Below are 20,840 nucleotides of genomic sequence, written 5' to 3'. Positions count from 1 at the left end.
CAAATAAACATAACGCCAAAATAATTTATAAAATACAATGTAACAACTGCTACAACTTCGAAATTGGAGAAACAAGCAGAAAAATGGAATCGAGATTCTAATAACGCAAAAAAAAAAACACCTTCACACGTTTTCGAACACTGCAAATCAAATAAACAAAACATAATCATAGAAAACACTCAGATATTAAGTGGGGAAGCATATATAAATAAACTCAAAATCAAAGAAGCCCTACTTATACAGCAATTAAAACCGAAGTTAAACCTATGTAAAGGAACATCTTTATATCAATACTAATTACTAGCCTAACATATACTGCAACGCCCCTAAAACCTGTACCCGTTTATACTCTCGTCCCTAAAACATGTGTCAGTCAACGGTCAGTTGTAAACTCTCTTTGTTAACTTGAAGATGACCTAAGAAGGTCGAAATGTTGTTCGTTACTTCATATTAATAAACGTTTTAATATCCATACCAGCCGTCTTGAGGATACACTTTTACTTCAAATGGGTTTCTCGTCATCACGAATGATACCTTCTTTAATACACTTTTAGACTGAATAGGTAATAGCAGTAATCTCCGCACTAGATCAATAACATATCAAGCGATAGATCAAGTTTTGTAGTTTAGAGCTATCGCAGAGAAGCGACCTTTGCAGAATACCTACCATTTTTTTTTTTTACGGACACTTTGTTACAGTAATTCTTCAAGACTTTCCAATTTACTTTTGTATTGCTTGTACGTCAACGAAATATGGCTGATTAAAGTAAAAAAAAAAAAATAGATGTCATAAGATTTCTTGGCAATTTATTCCAAATTACTGTTTCCGTCTATCGATCTGAAACTGGTCCCGTATACTAATGCAATACATTATGGGTAAGCCTGAAACCTACTACGATTTACGACATTTAATATTAATATAACAGGATATAACTTATTCATAAATTACCATTGTTTATTCGAAAATAATTCACTGTGAGTACGTTTTGGTTTGTTTGAATTTCGCGCAAAGTTACATGAGGAATATCCGTGCTAGCCGTCCCAAACATTAGTGGTGAAAGACAAGAAGAGAGGCAGCTATTCCTTACCACCCACCGCCAATTCTTGGGCTACTCTTTTACAAACGAAAAGTGGGATTGACCGAACATTATAACTCCTCAGCGGCTGAAAGGGTGAGCATGTTTGGTGTGACGGGGATTCGAACCCGCGACCCGCTAATTGAGGACCGAAAGCCCTAATCCCTTAGCCATGTTAGGACTTCGGAGGAAATATTGAACCATGTTAAACTTACGACAACTTACAGTTAAACAACAGCACATGGTAAACGAGTCTATAAAAATGTACAATTTATTACAGTTTATACTAAGTACAATAAGTTAATATGTATAAATTTAACAAACTCGTAAGCATTAACATCTTAACTGAGTTTTTTTTGTTCGTTTGTGTGTGTTTTTCTTATATTAAAGTGCCCGGCATGGCCAAGCGTGTTAAGGCTTTCGACACGTAATCCAAGGGTTGTGGGTTCGAACCTCGGTCGCACCAAACATGCTCGCTCTTTCAGCGGTGAGGACGTTATAATGTTACGGTTACTCCAACTATTCATTGGTAAAAAGTAGCCCAAGAGTTGGCGGTGGGTGGTGACGACTAGCTGCCTTTCCTCTAGTCTTATACTGCTAAATTAGGGACGACTAGCGCAGATATCCCTCGAGTAGCTTTGCGCGAAATTCAAAACAAACAAACAAACAATTCTTATATCAAAGCCTCATGGGGCTACCCAGTGAACCTCATTTTAGAGTTGTAAGTCCGTAGATTTACCGCTGTACTAGCGGTGGCTTTTATGTTTGAAACTATTATCTGTTTTAGGGAGTATGATCATTTGTGTTACCAAAATAACGATAGTGTTGAGTGATTTTTAGGAATGATGGTTATTTCATTTCACAGTTTACTCCTGAAACATATAGTCACATTTAGTCTAAATCTAGGAAAACTTGTCTCATATTGAAGGATACAATTAGACGCATAGGGAACAAATGTGTTTACTTTATCTCTTGGTTTAGCTTAAATAATGGAAGAAACCCAAAAAACTCCAAACCTAATACCTAACAAGAGCTATTTATCGTAACAGAGATAACGGGTATTTTAAAAATTGCCATTACACAGACGTCACAATGATTCTGATTATTTGTTTGTTTAGAACTAAGCACAGAGCTACACAATTGACAACCTTTGCTCTAGCCATCCGATTTCTAGCGGATTGAGTCTGCACACAATCGTCACTTTGTTTAGAACTAATATTTACGAAGATTATTATTAAAAAAATTGCAAACAGATTAAATCCATCTATAACATCTATATTTATCACAATTATATCGACATATATAGGAACAGCTACAATCAGTTTAAAGGGTATAATGGATAAAAACATGCTCGTGATTAAGTAATACTGTTCTAAACTGCTAAGTGCAATTTGTTACGAATAGGGATGCAAACCTGGGATACTTAAAAGAAGACTTCTGACTCTCAAGCTAAGCTAACAAACACTAAATTTTTAAGAACGAATAATGAGCAAAGTTCATTTACAATTTTAACATGTTCACTTAACTCTTGAAACATGTAGTCTATTTGGCCTTGCTCTATCTTGCACTCACGTTTATGGGTGAAATCTTAAGTTTAGGAAATTATTGTTTTTGATATGTTAACGTAATGCTTTCTTATATACCGTGTTGTACTTCACTGCCAGAGAAACTTTCAAGTTTAGTGTATTTCAATGAATCGTGTCACAAGTACACTTACTTAAAATCAATTCAGTGAAGAACGTTTTGTTTGTTAGTTTGCTTTGTTTTGAATTTCGCGCAAAGATACACGAAGGCTATTTGTGCTAGCCGTCCCTAATTTAGCAGTGTAAGACTAGAGGATAGACAGATAGTCATCACCACCCACCGCCAACTCTTGGGTTGCTCTTTTACCAACGAATAGTGGGATTGACCGTCACATTACAACGCCCCCACGGCTGATATTGGAAGAAACTGCTCTAACACATGAGATGCTGAAGTAGTTCTTAGTTAGTTTCAGAGGCTTAAGTATTTTATCATCGAATCTTTTCTTGAATACTTTGCGTGTTTACAGTGCATGAAGGACGTACTCGTTCTTAAAAAAAATGTGATGATTAAGCAGATTAGAGGAAGTGATCCCCCTCCGCCCCAAAAGAGTATGCTATGACACACACACACACACACAAAGCGATAACTTATTACTACAACACGTTCAGTAAAAGGTAACATTACTTTTTATTTATTTGATATATAACAGAGTATAACTTGATACAATGGTAATGTATGAAATTCTAGTGAAATAAAATGGTGTACTAAACATTTCATTTACTGTATTAGGTGGTGAGGGCGCCTGACTTGCAATCTAAAGGTCACGGGTTCGAATCTTCGTCATACCAAACATGCTCGCCCTTTCAGCCGTGGAGGCGTTATAGTGTGATCGGTCAATGCCACTATTCGTTGGTAAAAGAGTAGCCCAAGAGTTGGCGGTGGGTGATGATGACTAGCTGCCTTCCCTCTAGTCTTTCAGTAGTCAGTTAGGGATGGCTAGCGCAGATAGCTTCTTTTAGGTTTGGGCGAAATTTAAAAACAAACAAGTAGACACACAAAACAATATTGAAAACTCGTAATTTTAGCACTCACTAACCAGGGAACTTTTTCAACTGTTTGACCACAGTCATTACTGCTATATGAAATCTTAATTTTAAACATAGTTAAAAACTGTAAGCTCGAGATCTGAACATTCGTAAACAGCCACTTTCTTTCTTCTGTTTAAGAAGTGTTTGTTTGAAATTAGGCACAAACCTGCACAATGGGCTATCGGTGGTCTGCTCACAACGGGTTTCGAAACCCGGTTTCTGGCGATGTCAGTCCGCAGATATACCGCTGTGCCACTGGGGAGCTGTTTAACATGCGAACATGTATTGAGAGTATTTTGTTAGGCCTTGCATGGTCAGATGGTTAAGGCACTCGACTTGTAAACTGAGGGTCGTGGGTTCAAATCTCCGTCATACTAAACTTTTTCGCACTCTCCGTCATGATAGCATTATAGTGTGGCAGTCAATCCCACTATTCGTTGGTAAAAGAGTAGCCAAAGAGATGGCGGTGGGTAGTGATGACTTTCCTCTAGTCTTACATTGCTAAATTCAGAACGGCAAGCGCAGATAGCCCTCGAGTAGCTTTACGTGAAATTATAAAAACAAACCAAAATATTTTCTTTTGTATTTAGGAGCTGGTTATGGTTGGTTGGTTTGGCGTTTTATGGCGCGAAGCAGCTGGTTATGTTTTACGTTTGTTGGTATAAATGGTTGAATTTTTGTTTTAAAATTCTGTATTACTTTACTATTATGTCAAAAGTACAAGCGTCTTAAAAGGACAAGTTGAAGTGAACCGACTAACATATAGAAATATTATCTGTCTGTTTGTTTTCTGTTTAATTATATTATTACACGTATTGTTTAAGAAACTGAAATAATTGTATCTATACTAACAGCATCAGGTAATAATAGTATGTTATTGTTTTAGAGTTAAGCAAGGGGAAGTTGTAATAAGATTTACAGAAATGCATTGGGTTTATGATGATGACAAAATATTTCGTAGCATAAAACTTGTTCACAGATAAGAAAATAAACTATAGTTTTTTTTTCTTCACAAGTATATTAATGTAGAGTATCCCGGGATTTAAGTTGCAACAATGGACGAAAAGTTATCCTCTCCAGTTCGATTGGTGGTGCTGGGAGGGACAGGGGTAGGTAAATCCTGCATCATCAGGAGATTCCTGTTTAACACCTTCACTGAGAGACACTATCCCACCGTGGAAGACATGCACTACAGAGAATTCGACTTGGGTACCACGACTCTGAAGGTGGACTTCCTGGATACTGCCGGCGATATGCAGTTTCCAGCCATGAGACGACTTTCCATAGCCAATGCGCAGGCCTTCCTTTTGGTGTATACTATTGACAGCAAGACGTCCTTCGAAACTCTGAAGAAGTGCTTTGAGGAGATTCGAGAACAACGGAAGGATTTCCAAGAGATACCCATCATCGTGGTCGGAAATAAGGCAGACATGACCAGCGAACGTCGCGAACTGCTGAAGGAAGACGTGGCCGAGTGGATTTTCTGTGAACTCCCTCGACTTCGGGTCAAAGTTTTGGAATGTTCTGCAAAAGATAACGTTAACACGAAAGAAATTTTTCGATCTTTTCTCATTTTGGCCAAAATACCTTTTCCATCAGATTCGTCAGGTTTGTGCCGTCGATCCAGTGCTCATGCGTCGAGTTCAAAAGCTACAGGTCCAGATGAAGAACATAAAAAAAACGCACCACGCAGTCGTAGTTTGATTCGCCGTGTAAGCAAGAAAGTATCTAAACTACGAGAGAATGCTCACAGTGATAACGAAACAAACGATTGTGTGTTATCGTGAAAGAGAGTTCTTTGCTCCTGAATCATTTTGTAATGTGTTATGATTGTGTTTTATTCAATGGATATTAACCTCTCTTCTGCCCAATCCCACGTCAGAGCCGACCCTACTACTAGGCATTACCTATTTAAGCTTGTTTGTGATTCATTGTTGTAGCTTAATGCGAAGAGAAACGAAAACTTTATGTATCAAAAATTGAGATTATAAACGTCCAAAGATCGTTGTCTAATGGCATTATATTTAAAAGTAGAAGCTTTGGCACGTGCACAACCATATATATCCTTTTCTGAATTTAGAAGTTACTTATTTGCCTAATGCTTTGACGTAAAATAGTTATTGTATTCCTTAACGGTATATACAATATATATTATATATATGAAGTTTGATGCAGGGTTTTTGTTTAAGATTATTTTCAAATATAAAAAATTGACACGTTTTGAAGATGTTTTAAATGATTTCTGTAACCACTAAACACCGTATTACTATCAATTATCAGAATTAAAATTTGTAATATCCACCAAATAATACAGTTGTGAATTTACTTGTAATATTATACCTCTATCTCTTGAAAATTAAACTTGTATTGGACATTTGTGGTACACACATATTCTCCCAATTAATTAAAAATGTAAAACGTAATCTAGGTTAAGTAAATAAAATTAATTTATGGTTATTAAACCTAGAGTGCAATTTTATCATTTCATGGTAGGCGCCTGTACCAATTATCTGAAATAGAAACATATATAGCAGATCAGCGGAGATAGCACTCGAGTAGTTATGTGCGAAATTCAAAACAAACCAAATCAAGAGCATACATGTGACCAATGGAAGGTTTTGTTAAACATTAAAACTTTATTCTGAAATGATTTATTGACTTCAGGTATCAGACACATTATTGTAATGAGCTGTTGTTCATTAAAGACAATAACATCTCGCAATAGTTGTCAAGATTTATATAATTTTTAGTGTGTTTTAAACGCAGTATTTAATAACGTTGTCAACTAGACTACAAACTGTTTCAGAACGAAACGGTTACTTAGTTACCTTATAAACCTGTGAAAAATCGTTAGGACGTGGAGATTTTGATACCTGTTTTTGATACATAATTAACTGAAATGGTCTGAGTACTCACTGTGAAAACTGAATATCGTACTGTACACACTGCAAACATGCGTATTTCATCAATCACACACACACACAAATTACAAATACAATAACATTTGCTTCCCTCTCTCCCTGTCCTGGTTACGAATTTTTTTCCTGATCATTACATTGAGTAAACTCTGAATATACCACAGAAAACATTTACAAAAATATAGCTGGTGTCTTTGAATAGTGAAATCTTCATTATTTTGCACGTGTCTCATGTTACCGTTAATCTAACATTTCGAGAAGCTTAGTCACATTACAGTGATAATGCTGATGGTAATAATGCACGTGATTCTGAGTATCGTATAGTTAAACACTCGTATTCTAGATGATATTGTTGGTGCTGGCACATGACTGCAACAACATACTAGGAACTGTCTTTCAAAATTTGTGGTGCATATTGGAAGGCTTTGTACATTTTAATAAAAAGTTAAAAAAAAACGATTTTACACTCCATTTATATACATTAGCCCTGAAGAAGCCACTAAGGCGAAACGTTGGTTTAAATAAAAATATATTATTTTTTCTTAATCAAAATCCTAAGAACTGATTAGCCTGATTCTAGATACAGTATGTGCATCTCAAGCTTATAATAAAATAAATTTTATTAAAACTACTAAATAGGAATAAAATAATATAATAAAATAGACCATCTTCATTTGGATCACAGGGTGTGACGAGGATAAATGTTAATAGCGATGCACGTTAAATATAGCAAATATTACATCAAGTTACGTGGAAAAGGGACCGTGCATATATAAACGACAAGTATAGATTATATAGAATTAAAACACGTAAATAACGTATCAGTTCATAATACGTTCTTATCAATTTATGTGACACGTTTCTTAGGATTCAACCCACGACAGGACTCAAACATTTGATATAATAAACATGACTTTGAACCGTTTTGGATTTATTGTGATAATCAGATTGCTGCTTTGATTAGATCTTCGACATTTCTTTCCCACGGTGTTTTTCTTTATTGATAAAACATAACTTGATTTCATGTTGCGAAATTCAGAAAATACGAGTTCAATGCTACTTTTGTTTTAAAACATCTTCCAAGTCTGTTCTTACTGACATTAACAAATAATTCCACATTCATGTACTGGAATGAGTCTTCAGAACGTGACGTCACTTGTAAAACAGGTGAACATTTCTCTGTTAAATTACAAGATCACAAACATTCATTTTCGTTTGCGTTTAAAATTTCTTCAAATTTAATGGTGTTATAATGAATGATGCTATTATTTTAACTAAGAAACAGTTGGCTAAAGTGAAGTCAATATCACATCAATAAGAACACATATCTATAAAGCTTCTTTACGTATTTTAATATTTTTGTGTAATCCTTACATCATCAGGGCCGGATTAAACATTTTCCTTAAAAGTTAACCTTAGAGGGTCAAAAATAATAAACATAAAAACATGAAATACACATTTTACTGTAAGAATTTTATTACATTTTTAAGTTGTACTATATATTTTTGTATTTACGTATTAGTTTGTGTACTCACATTCACAAAAGTATACAGTCGATATTTAAATACAGTGTATCAACACACATAAACACTAAGTATACATTATACACATATAAATACTTAAATTTTAAACCAGAATTTATAACTTACATATCTATAATTTATCTTACTTTTGGTTTAACGTATACCGAACAGAAGGTGCCTAGGTTCTATCATCCAGCACTGCTTACATGTCAATTCTTACGCTTCGTTTGTGTTTTGTCATGCGCTTTTCTATTTCACGCGATTGAAAATAGTGTTCAGTAAACCGAAACTCTGAATTAGTGCATCATGTAAAGCCTGGTAACGCTTTCTGAACTAGAGAAAACGTAATGTTAATAATCCTCTTTGTGAATTCCGTTGAACCGTTTGAAAAAAATGTTAGTGTGGTATTCATTGAACACATCCCATGATACAAGCTATGTTTAAATTTAAACTAAAAAAATGCTCCAACTTGCTACGTGTTTTTGCCACTATTTACTACCTAGAGACAGGGATTTTGCTAACAATTTTTTTTTCTTTTCCAAACCGAAATCATAAAAGTTAGAAACTGGATGGTGATAATAATTATTAACATGAAGCCATGGCTGATAATTTTAGCAAACAACTAAAGTGAAGAAAACTAAACCAATTAGCAGTATTTTATGGGTCTGTTAATAAGTGTTATTAGTTTTTAACTTCTACCATTTTCAACTAAAGCAGAAGTTTGGTTAACAAAAAACAAACAGAATCTTTTGAGTGAATTATGCAGACTAAACGGAATAAATGTTATGCTCTTTTCGTGTATCTGATACTCTGGTAGCTCAGCGATATGTATGAAAATTTGTAACTCTAAAAACCAGGTTTGGATACCTACGGTGGACACAGAACAAACACAGCTTATTGTGTGATGTAGCGTTTATCAACAGACAAATCTCTATATGATCACCAAAGTTCACTTTAATAGAACGTATCTGTTATAACTTAGTTTTACAAAGGAACGAATTTTCATTAAGCTGTTGCCTAATGAGGGCAATATCACTCGAAAAATATACACACTTGTGCAAACGCTGTTCATTTTAATCTAGATATTATAGAGATTGGAAGTGAGTCGACATTGGATTTCTACAAATATGGGTTGACCAGCTCATGCCATATTCTTTGTTGACAGTAGAAGCCTTTCATTTTGTAAATAATGTGCCATAGCTAGATTAAATATTGTTTTTTCTTGAAGAGGTTAAACATCATGACATTCGAATGTCCCCTGAAAAAAGTAAAGAGTTATAAAGTTAATTGATTATCAAGCTGTCTTTAATCTTATCATCAGAGAGTTATAATATTTGGTAAATGAAGGTGATGAAAAAATGATTCTATTTCAAAACAGTTCCAACCAGGAGGCAACAGAATGTACTTTACATACTGTTGATTGTGTTGAAATAGCACCAAACACACAAGATTTATTATGTCATTAGTTCTTGACATTATACCTATGCACATTATAATTGCTACAACTACAGCGATAACGCTAGTTTAATGGTAAGGAAATATCGGAGAACGGACAGAACCACACAGCAATGTGGCCATTTGAAAGTCTAATTAAATCTGAGCAAAGATAGACTGTTGATGTAAGTCTTGTAAAATAGTGCTGCACATCACAGAAGAGGAGTTTTGAATGTAACAGCAACCATGCAAGATGAGACTCCAATTATATTGCGCGAATTGTAAACACATCTCTCAAACCAGTTGCCAGATTTTGAGTAATCAGTAGACATTTACCATACTAGTATCAGAATGGTCTTAAGATCTCACACTTTTCAAGTCTGTGACGCTGTCTTGACTGACAGTTGATGGAAATTAGCCACTATCATTCACCTGTATATCATGTTCTTATATGAATAAAAGGGATACCAAACATGAATAATGGTTACATGGAACGCTGTTTGAACATGTTGGAGATGGAAATTTCATGACAAATGTTCCAGGGGAATACTTTTCTTTGGTTTTAAAGGTCGTCTTCCGCACAGTCTTGTTAATTAATGAATCACGTGTTGTAACTCTCTTTTTCTTCGTTTTCAAATTATGGGTGTGTTTTCTTATTTGTTAGTTTGAATTTCGCGCAAAGCTACAGGTGGGCTATTTGCGCTAGCCGTCTCTAATTTAGCAGTGTAAGACTAGAAGGAGAGCAGCTGGTCATCACCACCCATCGCCAGATTTTGGGTTACTCTTTTACCAACGAATAGTGGGATTGACCGTCACTCTATATCACCCCCACAGCTGGAAGGGCGAGCATGTTTGGTGAGACTGGGATTCGAATCCGCGTTGAATTATGGATGTTAAATCAATTAAACCAAGTTTATAATAGCTCTCAATGAACTAGTCCTCTTGTATACAACTGAAAACACATAATTTATTCCAATATGTCCAGGAAAGAGTTCTGGTCGGTTTTGTAGTTTGAAGTTCAAAACACTTTAAGAATGGCTTGTCCAAGGCATAAAATGACAACAAGAGCTCCAAAATTTTATAAGTTCGTGACAGCTTGATAACTCGTTCGAGTGTGTCCAGAAGAGATAGAGTGCTAGTAAGTTAAGTTTTGTGTGGCTTGTACTAGTCTGTATTCTGTTTGAGCCGTTAAAGTCAGAACAGAATTGTATCTTATACGAAACGGCATGTAACAGTTAACATTTCTTCACCCCTCCCAAAAAGAACTTTGAATTCAAATCCATCTCTATATTTTCTTTGTCCGAGTTAAAGAAATTATCTATTCGATCAATATGAGCGAGATTTGATTTCCTCTGTTGATACACGTGAGTTTTGATTCCTTCTGTTTGATGCACAAAAAGTGAGATTTGATCACCTCTGTTTCATCCGCAGAAGTGAACGTTGAATCCATATGTTTGATCCACAGAAGTGAGTTTTGATTCCCTCTGATACATGTAAGTGAGTTTTGGTGAAATAGCAAGCTGGAGTAGAGAATAACTGCTATTAAAAAAATAAATTGGTACAAAAGAAATATCCAGAGCTTATGATTTAGTATCTAGAAGTGACTCTCAGAGTATTTATAATTTTGTGAGCTCAACAATTCTGCAATGAAAGTAATAATTCATCTTGCTCATGTGTTGCCAGCGAAGCAAACTCCAGTGTTTTTAAATTCGTCCACTGCTAAGTTAATTATTTTTATTATGTTTTTAATTGTTCCATTCCATAAATTTATTTGAATGTGTCCACAAAAAAAGATACTAATTTATTGAAATCGATCTAGACGCAAGAGAGCACTTGAAGAATAGACATTTTTTTTGTTCCAGAAGTAGAAAGCCAATTATCTGGACAGATTAGAATTGAAGGAACTCAGTCAATGTGTACGAATTTTAGCGTAAAATAAATTAACTGGAGCTTGGGCCATTACTAAGCAGTTTATTGGTAATATTCTGATAAAACCAACTAAAAGTTAAAAGTAAATTTATCGATTTGTTTGCTGGGCACTTGAAAGAATCTCTTACATATAAGTTAATAATTATTTCGTTGACCAGAAACATTTAATTTCCTATACTTTCGACAGATAAAAATAAGTTACTATTCCTACGTTTGTATATTATATATGTAATATTCTGGAAGGATACTAAGTTTCCATGGTAACAATTAAATAACATCAAAAATAGGAAATTATTTCGATTAAGTAAAACGTGTTTTGAACAAAATATAAAGTACAAGTGGGAGCTGATTTTGTGTGTTTAACAAGACCGGTCCGTTTCTAACTGGTTTGATCAGCAGTTTGGAGGATATAAACATAAGAAGATTTGGTAAATCATGAGAAAGATCAGTAGAAACTTAGATACCGTAACTATCATGAAGCGAATTAAGATAAATCATATAGTAAGAGTCTAGATTTAGGTCATACAATGTACAATATTCACTTAATATATCAATAACTACATAGTTGAAAGTGTTTCTTTTTATCAGACCAAAAGGGGGCCTGGCATGGCCTAGCGCGTTAAGGCGTTCGACTCGTAATCTGAGGGTTGCGGGTTCGAACCCTGGTCGCACCAAACATGCTCGCCCTCCCAGCCGTGGGAGCGTTATAATGTGACGGTCAATCCCACTATTCGTTGGTAAAAGAGTAGCCCAAGAGTTGGCGGTGGGTGGTGGTGACTAGCTGCTTTCCCTCTAGTCTTACACTGCTAAATTAGGGACGGCTAACACAGATAGCCCTCGAGTAGCTTTGTGCGAAATTCCAAAAACCAAACCAAACAACCCTCTAGTCTTATGCTGCTAAATTAGAAACGGCTAGCGCAGACAGCCCTCGTGTAGCTTTGCGCGAAATTAAAAACAAACAAACCAAACCTTTCAGTTTCAGCAGATGAAGTCACATCATTTGGCACATCAATCAGGATAGAAAATCGGTTGGCTGTTTCTTTGTACACCTCTCTTCTTCTCATCTAGGTTTCTAGTTTGTCAACAATTGTGTGGAAGGTGGTGATACGAAATTTATCTTCGGCATTCAGATCAACTTTTTGGACATCTCCGTCATTGAGTACCTTCTTTCTGACACGTTTGCGAGTTTAAGCTGAACTGTAATCAACATCTGGTAATATTTCCTTCACAACTGCTTCAAATCTTTCAATGTCATCCCTTAAAGTGCTTAGTTGGTCAGCTGACGACCCGTACAGATCTGCACATATTTTAGTTGACATCCTCATTTTGCAGAACATGACTTGATTTTTGAAACTTTTGCAAAATCTCATCCCACTTGATCAACATTAAAAACAAATTCTAGCTCTTGCATCTTATTTGCAACATTGTCTGTTTCTCTTCTAGTATCTCCCTTTTCTAACTGGTTTTCAACTAAACATTCTAAAGCTTCCAAAATCTAAAAGAAAGACTTCAAAACTGCTGTTGTTGCCATAGCATGCGTCTCCCATTTGGTATCAGAGAGGGATTTTAACATACTTTCATTTCCAAGACAAGCTTTAAAAATTTTCCATCGGCTGGTTCAGGCTGAAAAAAATGCATGCAGCAAATGCATTGTAGTGAAAAAAATTAACTGCCACTTAACAATAGTTAACAGCACTTCAACCTACCACATTTAGTGAATAGGCTGCACAGGGCACATATATGGCAAACTTATTTTCTTGTAAAATCTTTTCCTGCGTCTCCTTATAACGTCAGCACTGTCGTAAGACTGATCTCTACATTTTGAAAAAAAATAAGTTTGTAAACTTCACTTAGGTGCTGCAATTTCTGGTTTACCATTTCCTTACTGGTGTGGCTTTTCAGTTCCAGAAAGGTTAAAAAGCGTTCAATAGGCTGCTCATCTCTTAAATATCGAGGTACAACACCTAACTGATTTATATGTGATAGATCTAGCGTCGAGTCAACTGACAAGCTAAAATAATCAGAAGAATTTATTTCATCAACAATGATCGCGGAGACCTTCTAAGACATTGGTTTAATGAGTTCTTCACAGGTGGATTTGGACAAGTAAGAATAATTTCCTTTTCCAGAATTTCCATATTTCGAAATGTGCCCTGCTAAAAATGGATCAAACTGACTTATGAGCTCAAACAGCCCTTAAAAATTTCGTTCTGCAGTGAACCAAATTTTTCATCTGTTCCTCGAAAAGCCAGGCCACGTTCAGCTAACGTACGAATAACAGCTATTACACGCTACAAGGCATGTTACCAGTAATTGCACTCTTCTTTAATTTGTTTTCCAACTCTTGTCGCAAGCCTAAACCTGGTCTGCAAGTTAAGTATGTTAGCATAGAGTTTCGGTGAGTAGTGCTTCTTTCATGATGATCAATTACAATAGTATTTCGCCAGTCACTGAACCCTTCTCTTTCAACAAAACGTGAGGACAATTTTGGGGCAAAAAGTTTACAAATAAAGTAGTTAATTGACCCTCTTGGTGGTGAATATAATAATTACTCTTTCTTGTATTGCTCACCATTGGCTTTTACCCTAAAGAAAAGTTTTTGCAAACAATATATCGCTGGTTTGCCACTACTAAAAGTCAGGCAAGATTTGCCAAATGGCCCATTGTGGTGTTGACAGTCAATGAATCCACAAGCAACCCAATAAGCCACATCATCAGCAGAGAAATCGAACCACAACCCTGGATCTTTTGCTTTACTTTCTTCATCTTTTGTAGACTGAAGCATTTTACCACAGTTCAGTAGATTTTCATTTTAAGTAATTATTTCCACTTCAGACTGTTTTGTAGAGCAATTTGCATCGACAGACAAAGTGAGATCGATTGTGAGACTTGTGCCAGTTGAGCCAGCCTGTGACACCTCAACATCATCATAATGTTCAGACCTTGAAGTGGACAAAGTGGTACTTCTAGGTGTGGAGCTTGGTTCAAGTTTCAATGATGTCGAGAAAACCCACTTGTAGAGAAATATATATGCAAAAACGGCTCGTTTGGGTTGAGAAAATATTTTACATAGAAGAGCGAACAACGTTTCGACCTGACGATGACCGAAGAAGGTCGAAACGTTGTTCGATCTTCTATGCAAAATATTTTCTCAACTCAAACGAGCCGTTTTTGCATATATATTGGTTCAACTTTAATCTAGTCAGAGTCAGATGCAGTACAAGTGATTTCTGATGGCGGAGATGGGTTTTGATTTGAAAGATCTTGTTGTATAAGTTGAATGAAAAATTAGTCTTTCCTGTTTTTGCCACTAAATCCAAAGCCTTTTATTGGTTCTTTTTTGCCAGTTTTCTCTCTCGTATACTACTTAGTTGAAAACGTTTCATCTTGTAATCTGAAAAATACAGAAACAAAAATAAAAAACACAAAAGAATATAGATCATATATATAGTTATAATGATTAGAAAAGAAATTGAAATTCAAAAGAAAAAACGTTGGTAAAACAGTCAAACATACTAAACTCTAGGTCTACATTTAGACTAAGATTGTCAAAAAGTTATCCCAGGACTTAGGTTTATCATCACATATATATGAATTTATAAATACCTTTATTGATATGCTGCATTCTGATTGGTTGAAAACCTTTCGAGACTAGCTTCAATCCATTTTCAGAAAGTTAGTTTTCAGTCATTGCAAAATTTCATTAAGCTATGTTAGCAATATGCAAGATGCATTGTGGGCCAAAAAAGTATTACAAACAATTTGTAATCAACAATACATATTATAGTAGCTTATATATATACAATGATGATTCTATATTGGTAAACATACATAACATATAATCAATAGTAAACTGTACTGCACACTGAACTAGGCTAAGGTTAGGCCAAGGCTACAGTACCTCAATCCTAATCAAATATCTGAAGAATGAGTTGTAACCTCAACTTTGAGCTCAGTTTTAACCGGGAGACTTTACATGAGCCAACAAACCATACATCAACAAAACAGGCATATGTCTGAAACTTTATCTGCATGCCTGGATGTGAAGATAAATTCAAGAGGACGGGCTTACATTGGGAACAGTTCACTTCATTATTCCAGGTTACAGTAGCGTTTCCAGTCTACTTACACTAAAGTAGTTACAGTATTTAGGCCTGACGTTAGCGTTCTTCATTGAGAACGTTAAGCGTATTACTCAGTACTAACCTTTCTCACGTGAACTTGTTCAATTCATGCACTTTTTCAGACAATCCTAAATTAATTTTGTTGATTTGTCAGTTCCTTACAGTATCTGTGAATGACTACTGTACCACAGTACTGTACTACTACTAATTAAGAATCATGTTGTCGTACATGTCGAAGTCTTACGCAATTTGACCAAAAAGGTCGAATTATCGCCTTTAGACTGCTCCGATCAGTCAATTGTTTTCCCAGCTTTATAGAAATGTAATAGGGCACATGCTGATTTAAATTTATAGCCGCAAAATGGCTGAATTATACCTAAAAGTTTGTTGTCGTTGTATTTGTGTTTCTGTCTGGGATTGTTCGTTTGTCTCATAAAATCATCACCAGAGAGCAGGGCCAGGGCGTTATGATGTCTTATTACATTTTATTGAGCGGATTCTAGTGTTTGATAAAGGGTTTGGCATATTGCAGGTGAGGTGACTTCCCGATTCTAATACTTACCAGTTGTACGTTTTATATATGAAAATATGTAAGGGAGTTTAATATGGTGTTAATAACTATGCTTGTTTTAATTTATCTTTAGAAATATGTGTAACTTGTATCGTTAAATGTGTATTGCGCAAGTCCCGTCTGTTCTCTAAATTTCTAGAATATTCTTTAGTGTAACAATAAACAAGATATGTTTCACGAAAGCACTTGTTTATCTTGGAATATTGTTGCCAACTGAACTTTTAAGAACGTCGCCCTTAAGTTTTTTAATTGACCTGCACTCTCGGAGACAGTTACATAATAGTGTTGGTTTGCTAAAGTTAAGAATGGTATAGGCCTCCTAAGCTATAATTATGATAAACGCTTATTAATCGGAAAACTATTTCAATTGACGAGGAACGTTTTCAGATTTCGACATTACAAACCTCAGTAAATTACCTTCGGACGTTATTATTTCTACGAGGATATTGGATATTTTCGTTGGGAAAAATTGATGCTTGTGAATAATAGAGCTTGATAGCATTCCCGTAAAATGAAGTATATCTGTGTATCAACATAAAAGTAATTTGCACCTCGTAAACTGTTTACGTTTTTTTTTTTGTTTGGAAATTTCGCACAAAGCTACTCGAGGGCTATCTGTGCTAGCCATCCCTAATTTAGCAGTGTAAGACTAGAGGTAAGGCAGCTAGTCATCACCACCCACCGCCAACTCTTGGGCTACTCTTTTACTAACGAATAGTGGGATTGACCGTCACATTATACACCCCCACGGCTGGGAGGGCGAGCATGTTTAGCGCGACGCGGGCGCGAACCCGCGACCCTCGGATTACGAGTCGCACGCCTTACGCGCTTGGCCATGCCAGGCCGTAAACTGTTTACAAAATATTCAATTCCAGACCAGACACAGGACTTAATATTGTTTCTAAAACAAACTAAAACTTTTGTGTATAAATCATTATTTATAGCAATCATTTGTATGAGTGTGTGTGTGTTTTTACAGCAAAGCCACATCGGGCTATCTGCTGAGCCCACCGAGGGGAATCGAACCCCTGATTTTTAGCGTTGTAAATCCGGAGACATACCGCTGCTCATTTGTATGATTGTTTGTTTGTTTTGGAATTTCGCACAAAGCTACTCGAGGGCTATCTGTGCTAGCCGTCCCTAATTTAGCAGTGTAAGACTAGAGAGAAGGCAGCTAGTCATCACCACCCACCGCCAACTCTTGGGCTACTCTTTTACCAACGAATAGTGGGATTGACCGTCACATTATACGCCCCCACGGCTGGGAGGGCGAGCATTTTTAGCGCGACTCGGGCGCGAACCCGCGACCCTCGGATTACGAGTCGCACGCCTTACGCGCTTGGCCATTCCAGGCCTCATTCGTATAAAAGAGAAAGAAAATTCTGTGTTACAACTATGTTGGCAAAAATCATAAATTTAATATATATAAATATTCAATTAACTTTTAAATTAAAATATCCATTTGTTTCAAATCGTTACACCTAATGCACATAAAATAATAAATCGGTGATTTGTTCGAAATAAATTATAGTTTGTAACTGGGAAGGCGGTAAGTCTTCGGATTTACAACGCAAAAATCAGGGACTCGATTTCACTTGGTGTCCTCAGCAGATAGCCCAATGTGGCTTTGCTATAAGAAAATATACACATACAATGCTAAAATGAGATATTCGATTCCCCTTGGTATACGCAGTAGATAGCCTGATGTGGCTTCGTTGTAAGAAAAACACACACGTAGCAGGTGATAAAACTTGCGTTGTTGCCTTCAACGCAACCTATGGTGGTTATTTACTTATGTTTAGATAAATAATATAATTGGTTCGTTCCTTTGCTTCAATAATTATTTCAACGATATTTTATTAAAGGTGCATTAGAGTCGCTTTTCTTTTCAACCCTCATATACTGGGCTGTTCTCTAGAAAACATTATGTGCCTGAAAAATAGTTCTAACAAAAATAAATGCAACAAGGGTATTTTTTATATGTATAGTGCATTGTCAAGAGCTATCACATACACTTTTCAAAAGTGATGAATTTCTTATGGTATCACACTACTTATGTAATTAATACACTCCTCTGTACAATCCCATTTTCTATTGAATTTGTGTTTCACGTGGCTTGCTAATTTATATATTCAAAATAATTTTGATATAAGGTACTGGACCCTGTATTTTAGCATTAATTCCTTTGAAGTGTAGAATAGAACAGCGAATAACATCAGGGTTTTTGCGGAAGTTTTGAGCTACCTGAATTAGTAAATTCAGCTAAAACTTTAAATTATATGAGAAATAATAAGATTTGACACGTTTTAAGAGCAGTGAAAACAATCTTTAATTCAAAAACACACGCAAATGAGTGTGTGAAAAGAGTAGACTCCTTTACTGGATAATTTAGTAGATCTTAAATCAGCAAAAATTTATATGTAACGTTCACAGAATATTACTAAAAATGCAAGAAATTACACTTTGAAGTTTTAATAGATATAAAGTGACGATTCACATAAAACTATTTAATATATAAAAAAAGCCGTTTACAAACAAGCAGTCGCAATAACATTTAGTTCTCGGTTTCCATATTCTTCTTTTCAATGCGTCATTTAAGCACAGATTTCATTAGGTGAAAGAACAACCCCATCGTAAACCCGAAATTGTGTTTTATCCCAGTGAATTATGTTTCCATAGATATGTCTTTCCGAAGGATGCGCACACTTGCTCAAGTGTTTAATTTGCTCGTGATTCAGAACCATGTCCCAAAGATTAAGTTCGCTCAGTTCTCCTACCAAACTTTGTTTTTCATCAAACCCACCACCAACAGAATCCTGGTCTTGTCCAATAACAACTAAGCCACCTTGACGAAAAGTAACTCCCGTGGCTTTCCCAGTCGCGTTACCTTCACAATGGAAACCATCCACGGCTATAGTCGCCTCACCTTCCCATGATGACCACGTGTGACATACATGATGCCACCTTCCAGCAAGTATTTTATTATTGCACTGTACATTCAGCTGGGTATTCCCATGAATGTTGAAGAGAAAATCACCATTTTCATTCAGAGATGTTAGAATCTCATTGTCTGTTTCAGAGGTGGCGTAAGAAAATATATGAGGTGCGCCATTTAAGCGATGAAGCTTGAACCAGTAACATAAGGTAATTTCGTGTAGATCAGGTAAAGTTCCTACCATTACTAGTCGCGGGAATGACGGAGAACTAGACGGAGGAAATTTAACCTTACTACTGATTTCACCTTCCTCTAGAGCAGAAGTTAGAAATAATAGAAGGCAGATGAACACAGCGGTCTCGCAAGCCGGTCCGTGAAACGTTTTCATGTTTTCCTGTACGAAACCAACAGAAGTAAAAAATGTAACTTATTCAGGTATCAAAAACATACGAGTTAAAATAAATCTAAAGTAAGGGTATAATAGTACTGTGAATACATCGTTTATTTCTTATGTCTGTCGCATTGATGAGAAAACAATTGACTCACCGAAAGGATTAGTCTGGTTTTAAACTGGAGTATGTCTAAAAACTTTCGTATGCTCTCGTATTAAAAATCACTTTTAATTTAAAAGAAAATTTAAAGAAATAGGAGAAAAAAATAACTTGATTAAGCATACAACTTATCATTATGAAAATGGTATGGGAATATACAAAAATGTTCAGCAATTAAAACCTTAAAATCGTATTAAAATAAGTGTAAACTCACGGTCGTGATACTTGGCTGGAAAAAGATCTCAGTGGATGTTCTTTGTGCTTCTTAAAATCTTCAATATAATCAGTTGTCAGCCGACTTTTATTCTCGCAATCAGCCAATCACTGTCTTACATTTTACTTCTTCAAATTGTCATTCAAGAAACTTTGATAACCTAGTAACGTGTTAAAAATAAACTGATAATTGACACACGGTTAGATAAACAGCTTAAATGTATGAGTAACGACATATTTAAAATATACGAATCCTTGTACTTTAAGCGAATAATTTGTGTTGGTATGTGTTTTTTTCTTATAGCAAAGCCATATGAGACTCTCTCCTGATTGTATCGAGTGGAATCGAACCGCTAATTTTAACGTCGTAAATGCGTAGACTTACTACTGTACTAGCGGGTTACATTCATATTTCAATAAGCTTTATCAATCTAGTTTATTGAGTTTTAGTGTAATCACTGGAATTGTGTTTTTCGTTAACATTAAATGTTCAAATTGGTATTTTTGATGTCCTTTACTCAGTTTTATATATGTATATGTTGCGTTAATATTTAATTTCTAAAGTTGAGTTAATCCCACTATTTGTTGGTAAAAGAATAGCCAAAAATAAGCTGCCTTCTTTCTCGTCTATCACTTCCAAATTAAACACCGTTAGCGTTTACAATCCTGGAGTACCTTTACGTAAAATGCAACGAACAAATAACCACTGTCCAAAACTGCACCGTGTATTGGACTCGTGGTTACTAAGGTTGATAGTAAGAATGTTTGCCATTTGTTAAAACGATTTTCCGATGAACCATAACATGTTTAAACAGTATATTAACAACCAAGTAGTGTTTTCACCTCATTTTCTAGCTTTCCCGAAATATAAGATGCATAAATAGATAAGTGTGGCATTTACAAAAGTACTTATAACTGTGATCTGGTTTATAATGGCCAAACATGTAGGTATTT

At 35.6% G+C, this 20,840-nt stretch overlaps 1 protein-coding gene and 1 pseudogene across 3 annotated transcripts in view; one reads left to right on the top strand and one right to left on the bottom strand.

Annotated features, from left to right (window-relative positions):
* Positions 1-6,355, top strand: part of LOC143255206 (GTP-binding protein Di-Ras2-like) — a 46,121-nt gene extending 39,766 nt beyond the window's left edge. For both annotated transcript variants that reach the window (XM_076510496.1, XM_076510497.1), the window contains one exon: positions 4,705-6,355. In XM_076510496.1, coding sequence (XP_076366611.1) covers positions 4,744-5,475 — 732 coding nt within the window. In that variant the 5' untranslated portion in view covers positions 4,705-4,743 and the 3' untranslated portion in view covers positions 5,476-6,355. The remainder of the gene's footprint in view (positions 1-4,704) is intronic.
* Positions 6,356-18,491: 12,136 nt separating this feature from the next.
* On the bottom strand, positions 18,492-20,024 carry LOC143255205 (C-reactive protein 1.1 pseudogene; annotated as a pseudogene). The gene is made up of 2 exons (XR_013030468.1): positions 19,888-20,024; positions 18,492-19,516 (listed from the first exon to the last, which is right to left on the bottom strand). The product of XR_013030468.1 is annotated as a C-reactive protein 1.1 pseudogene (transcript).
* Positions 20,025-20,840: the final 816 nt, after the last annotated feature.

Source organism: Tachypleus tridentatus, chromosome 7 (genome assembly GCF_004210375.1).
Source record: "Tachypleus tridentatus isolate NWPU-2018 chromosome 7, ASM421037v1, whole genome shotgun sequence".
In the NCBI taxonomy this organism is placed as follows: Eukaryota; Metazoa; Arthropoda; class Merostomata; order Xiphosura; family Limulidae; genus Tachypleus; species Tachypleus tridentatus.
This window is presented reverse-complemented; position numbering and strand designations above follow the sequence as displayed.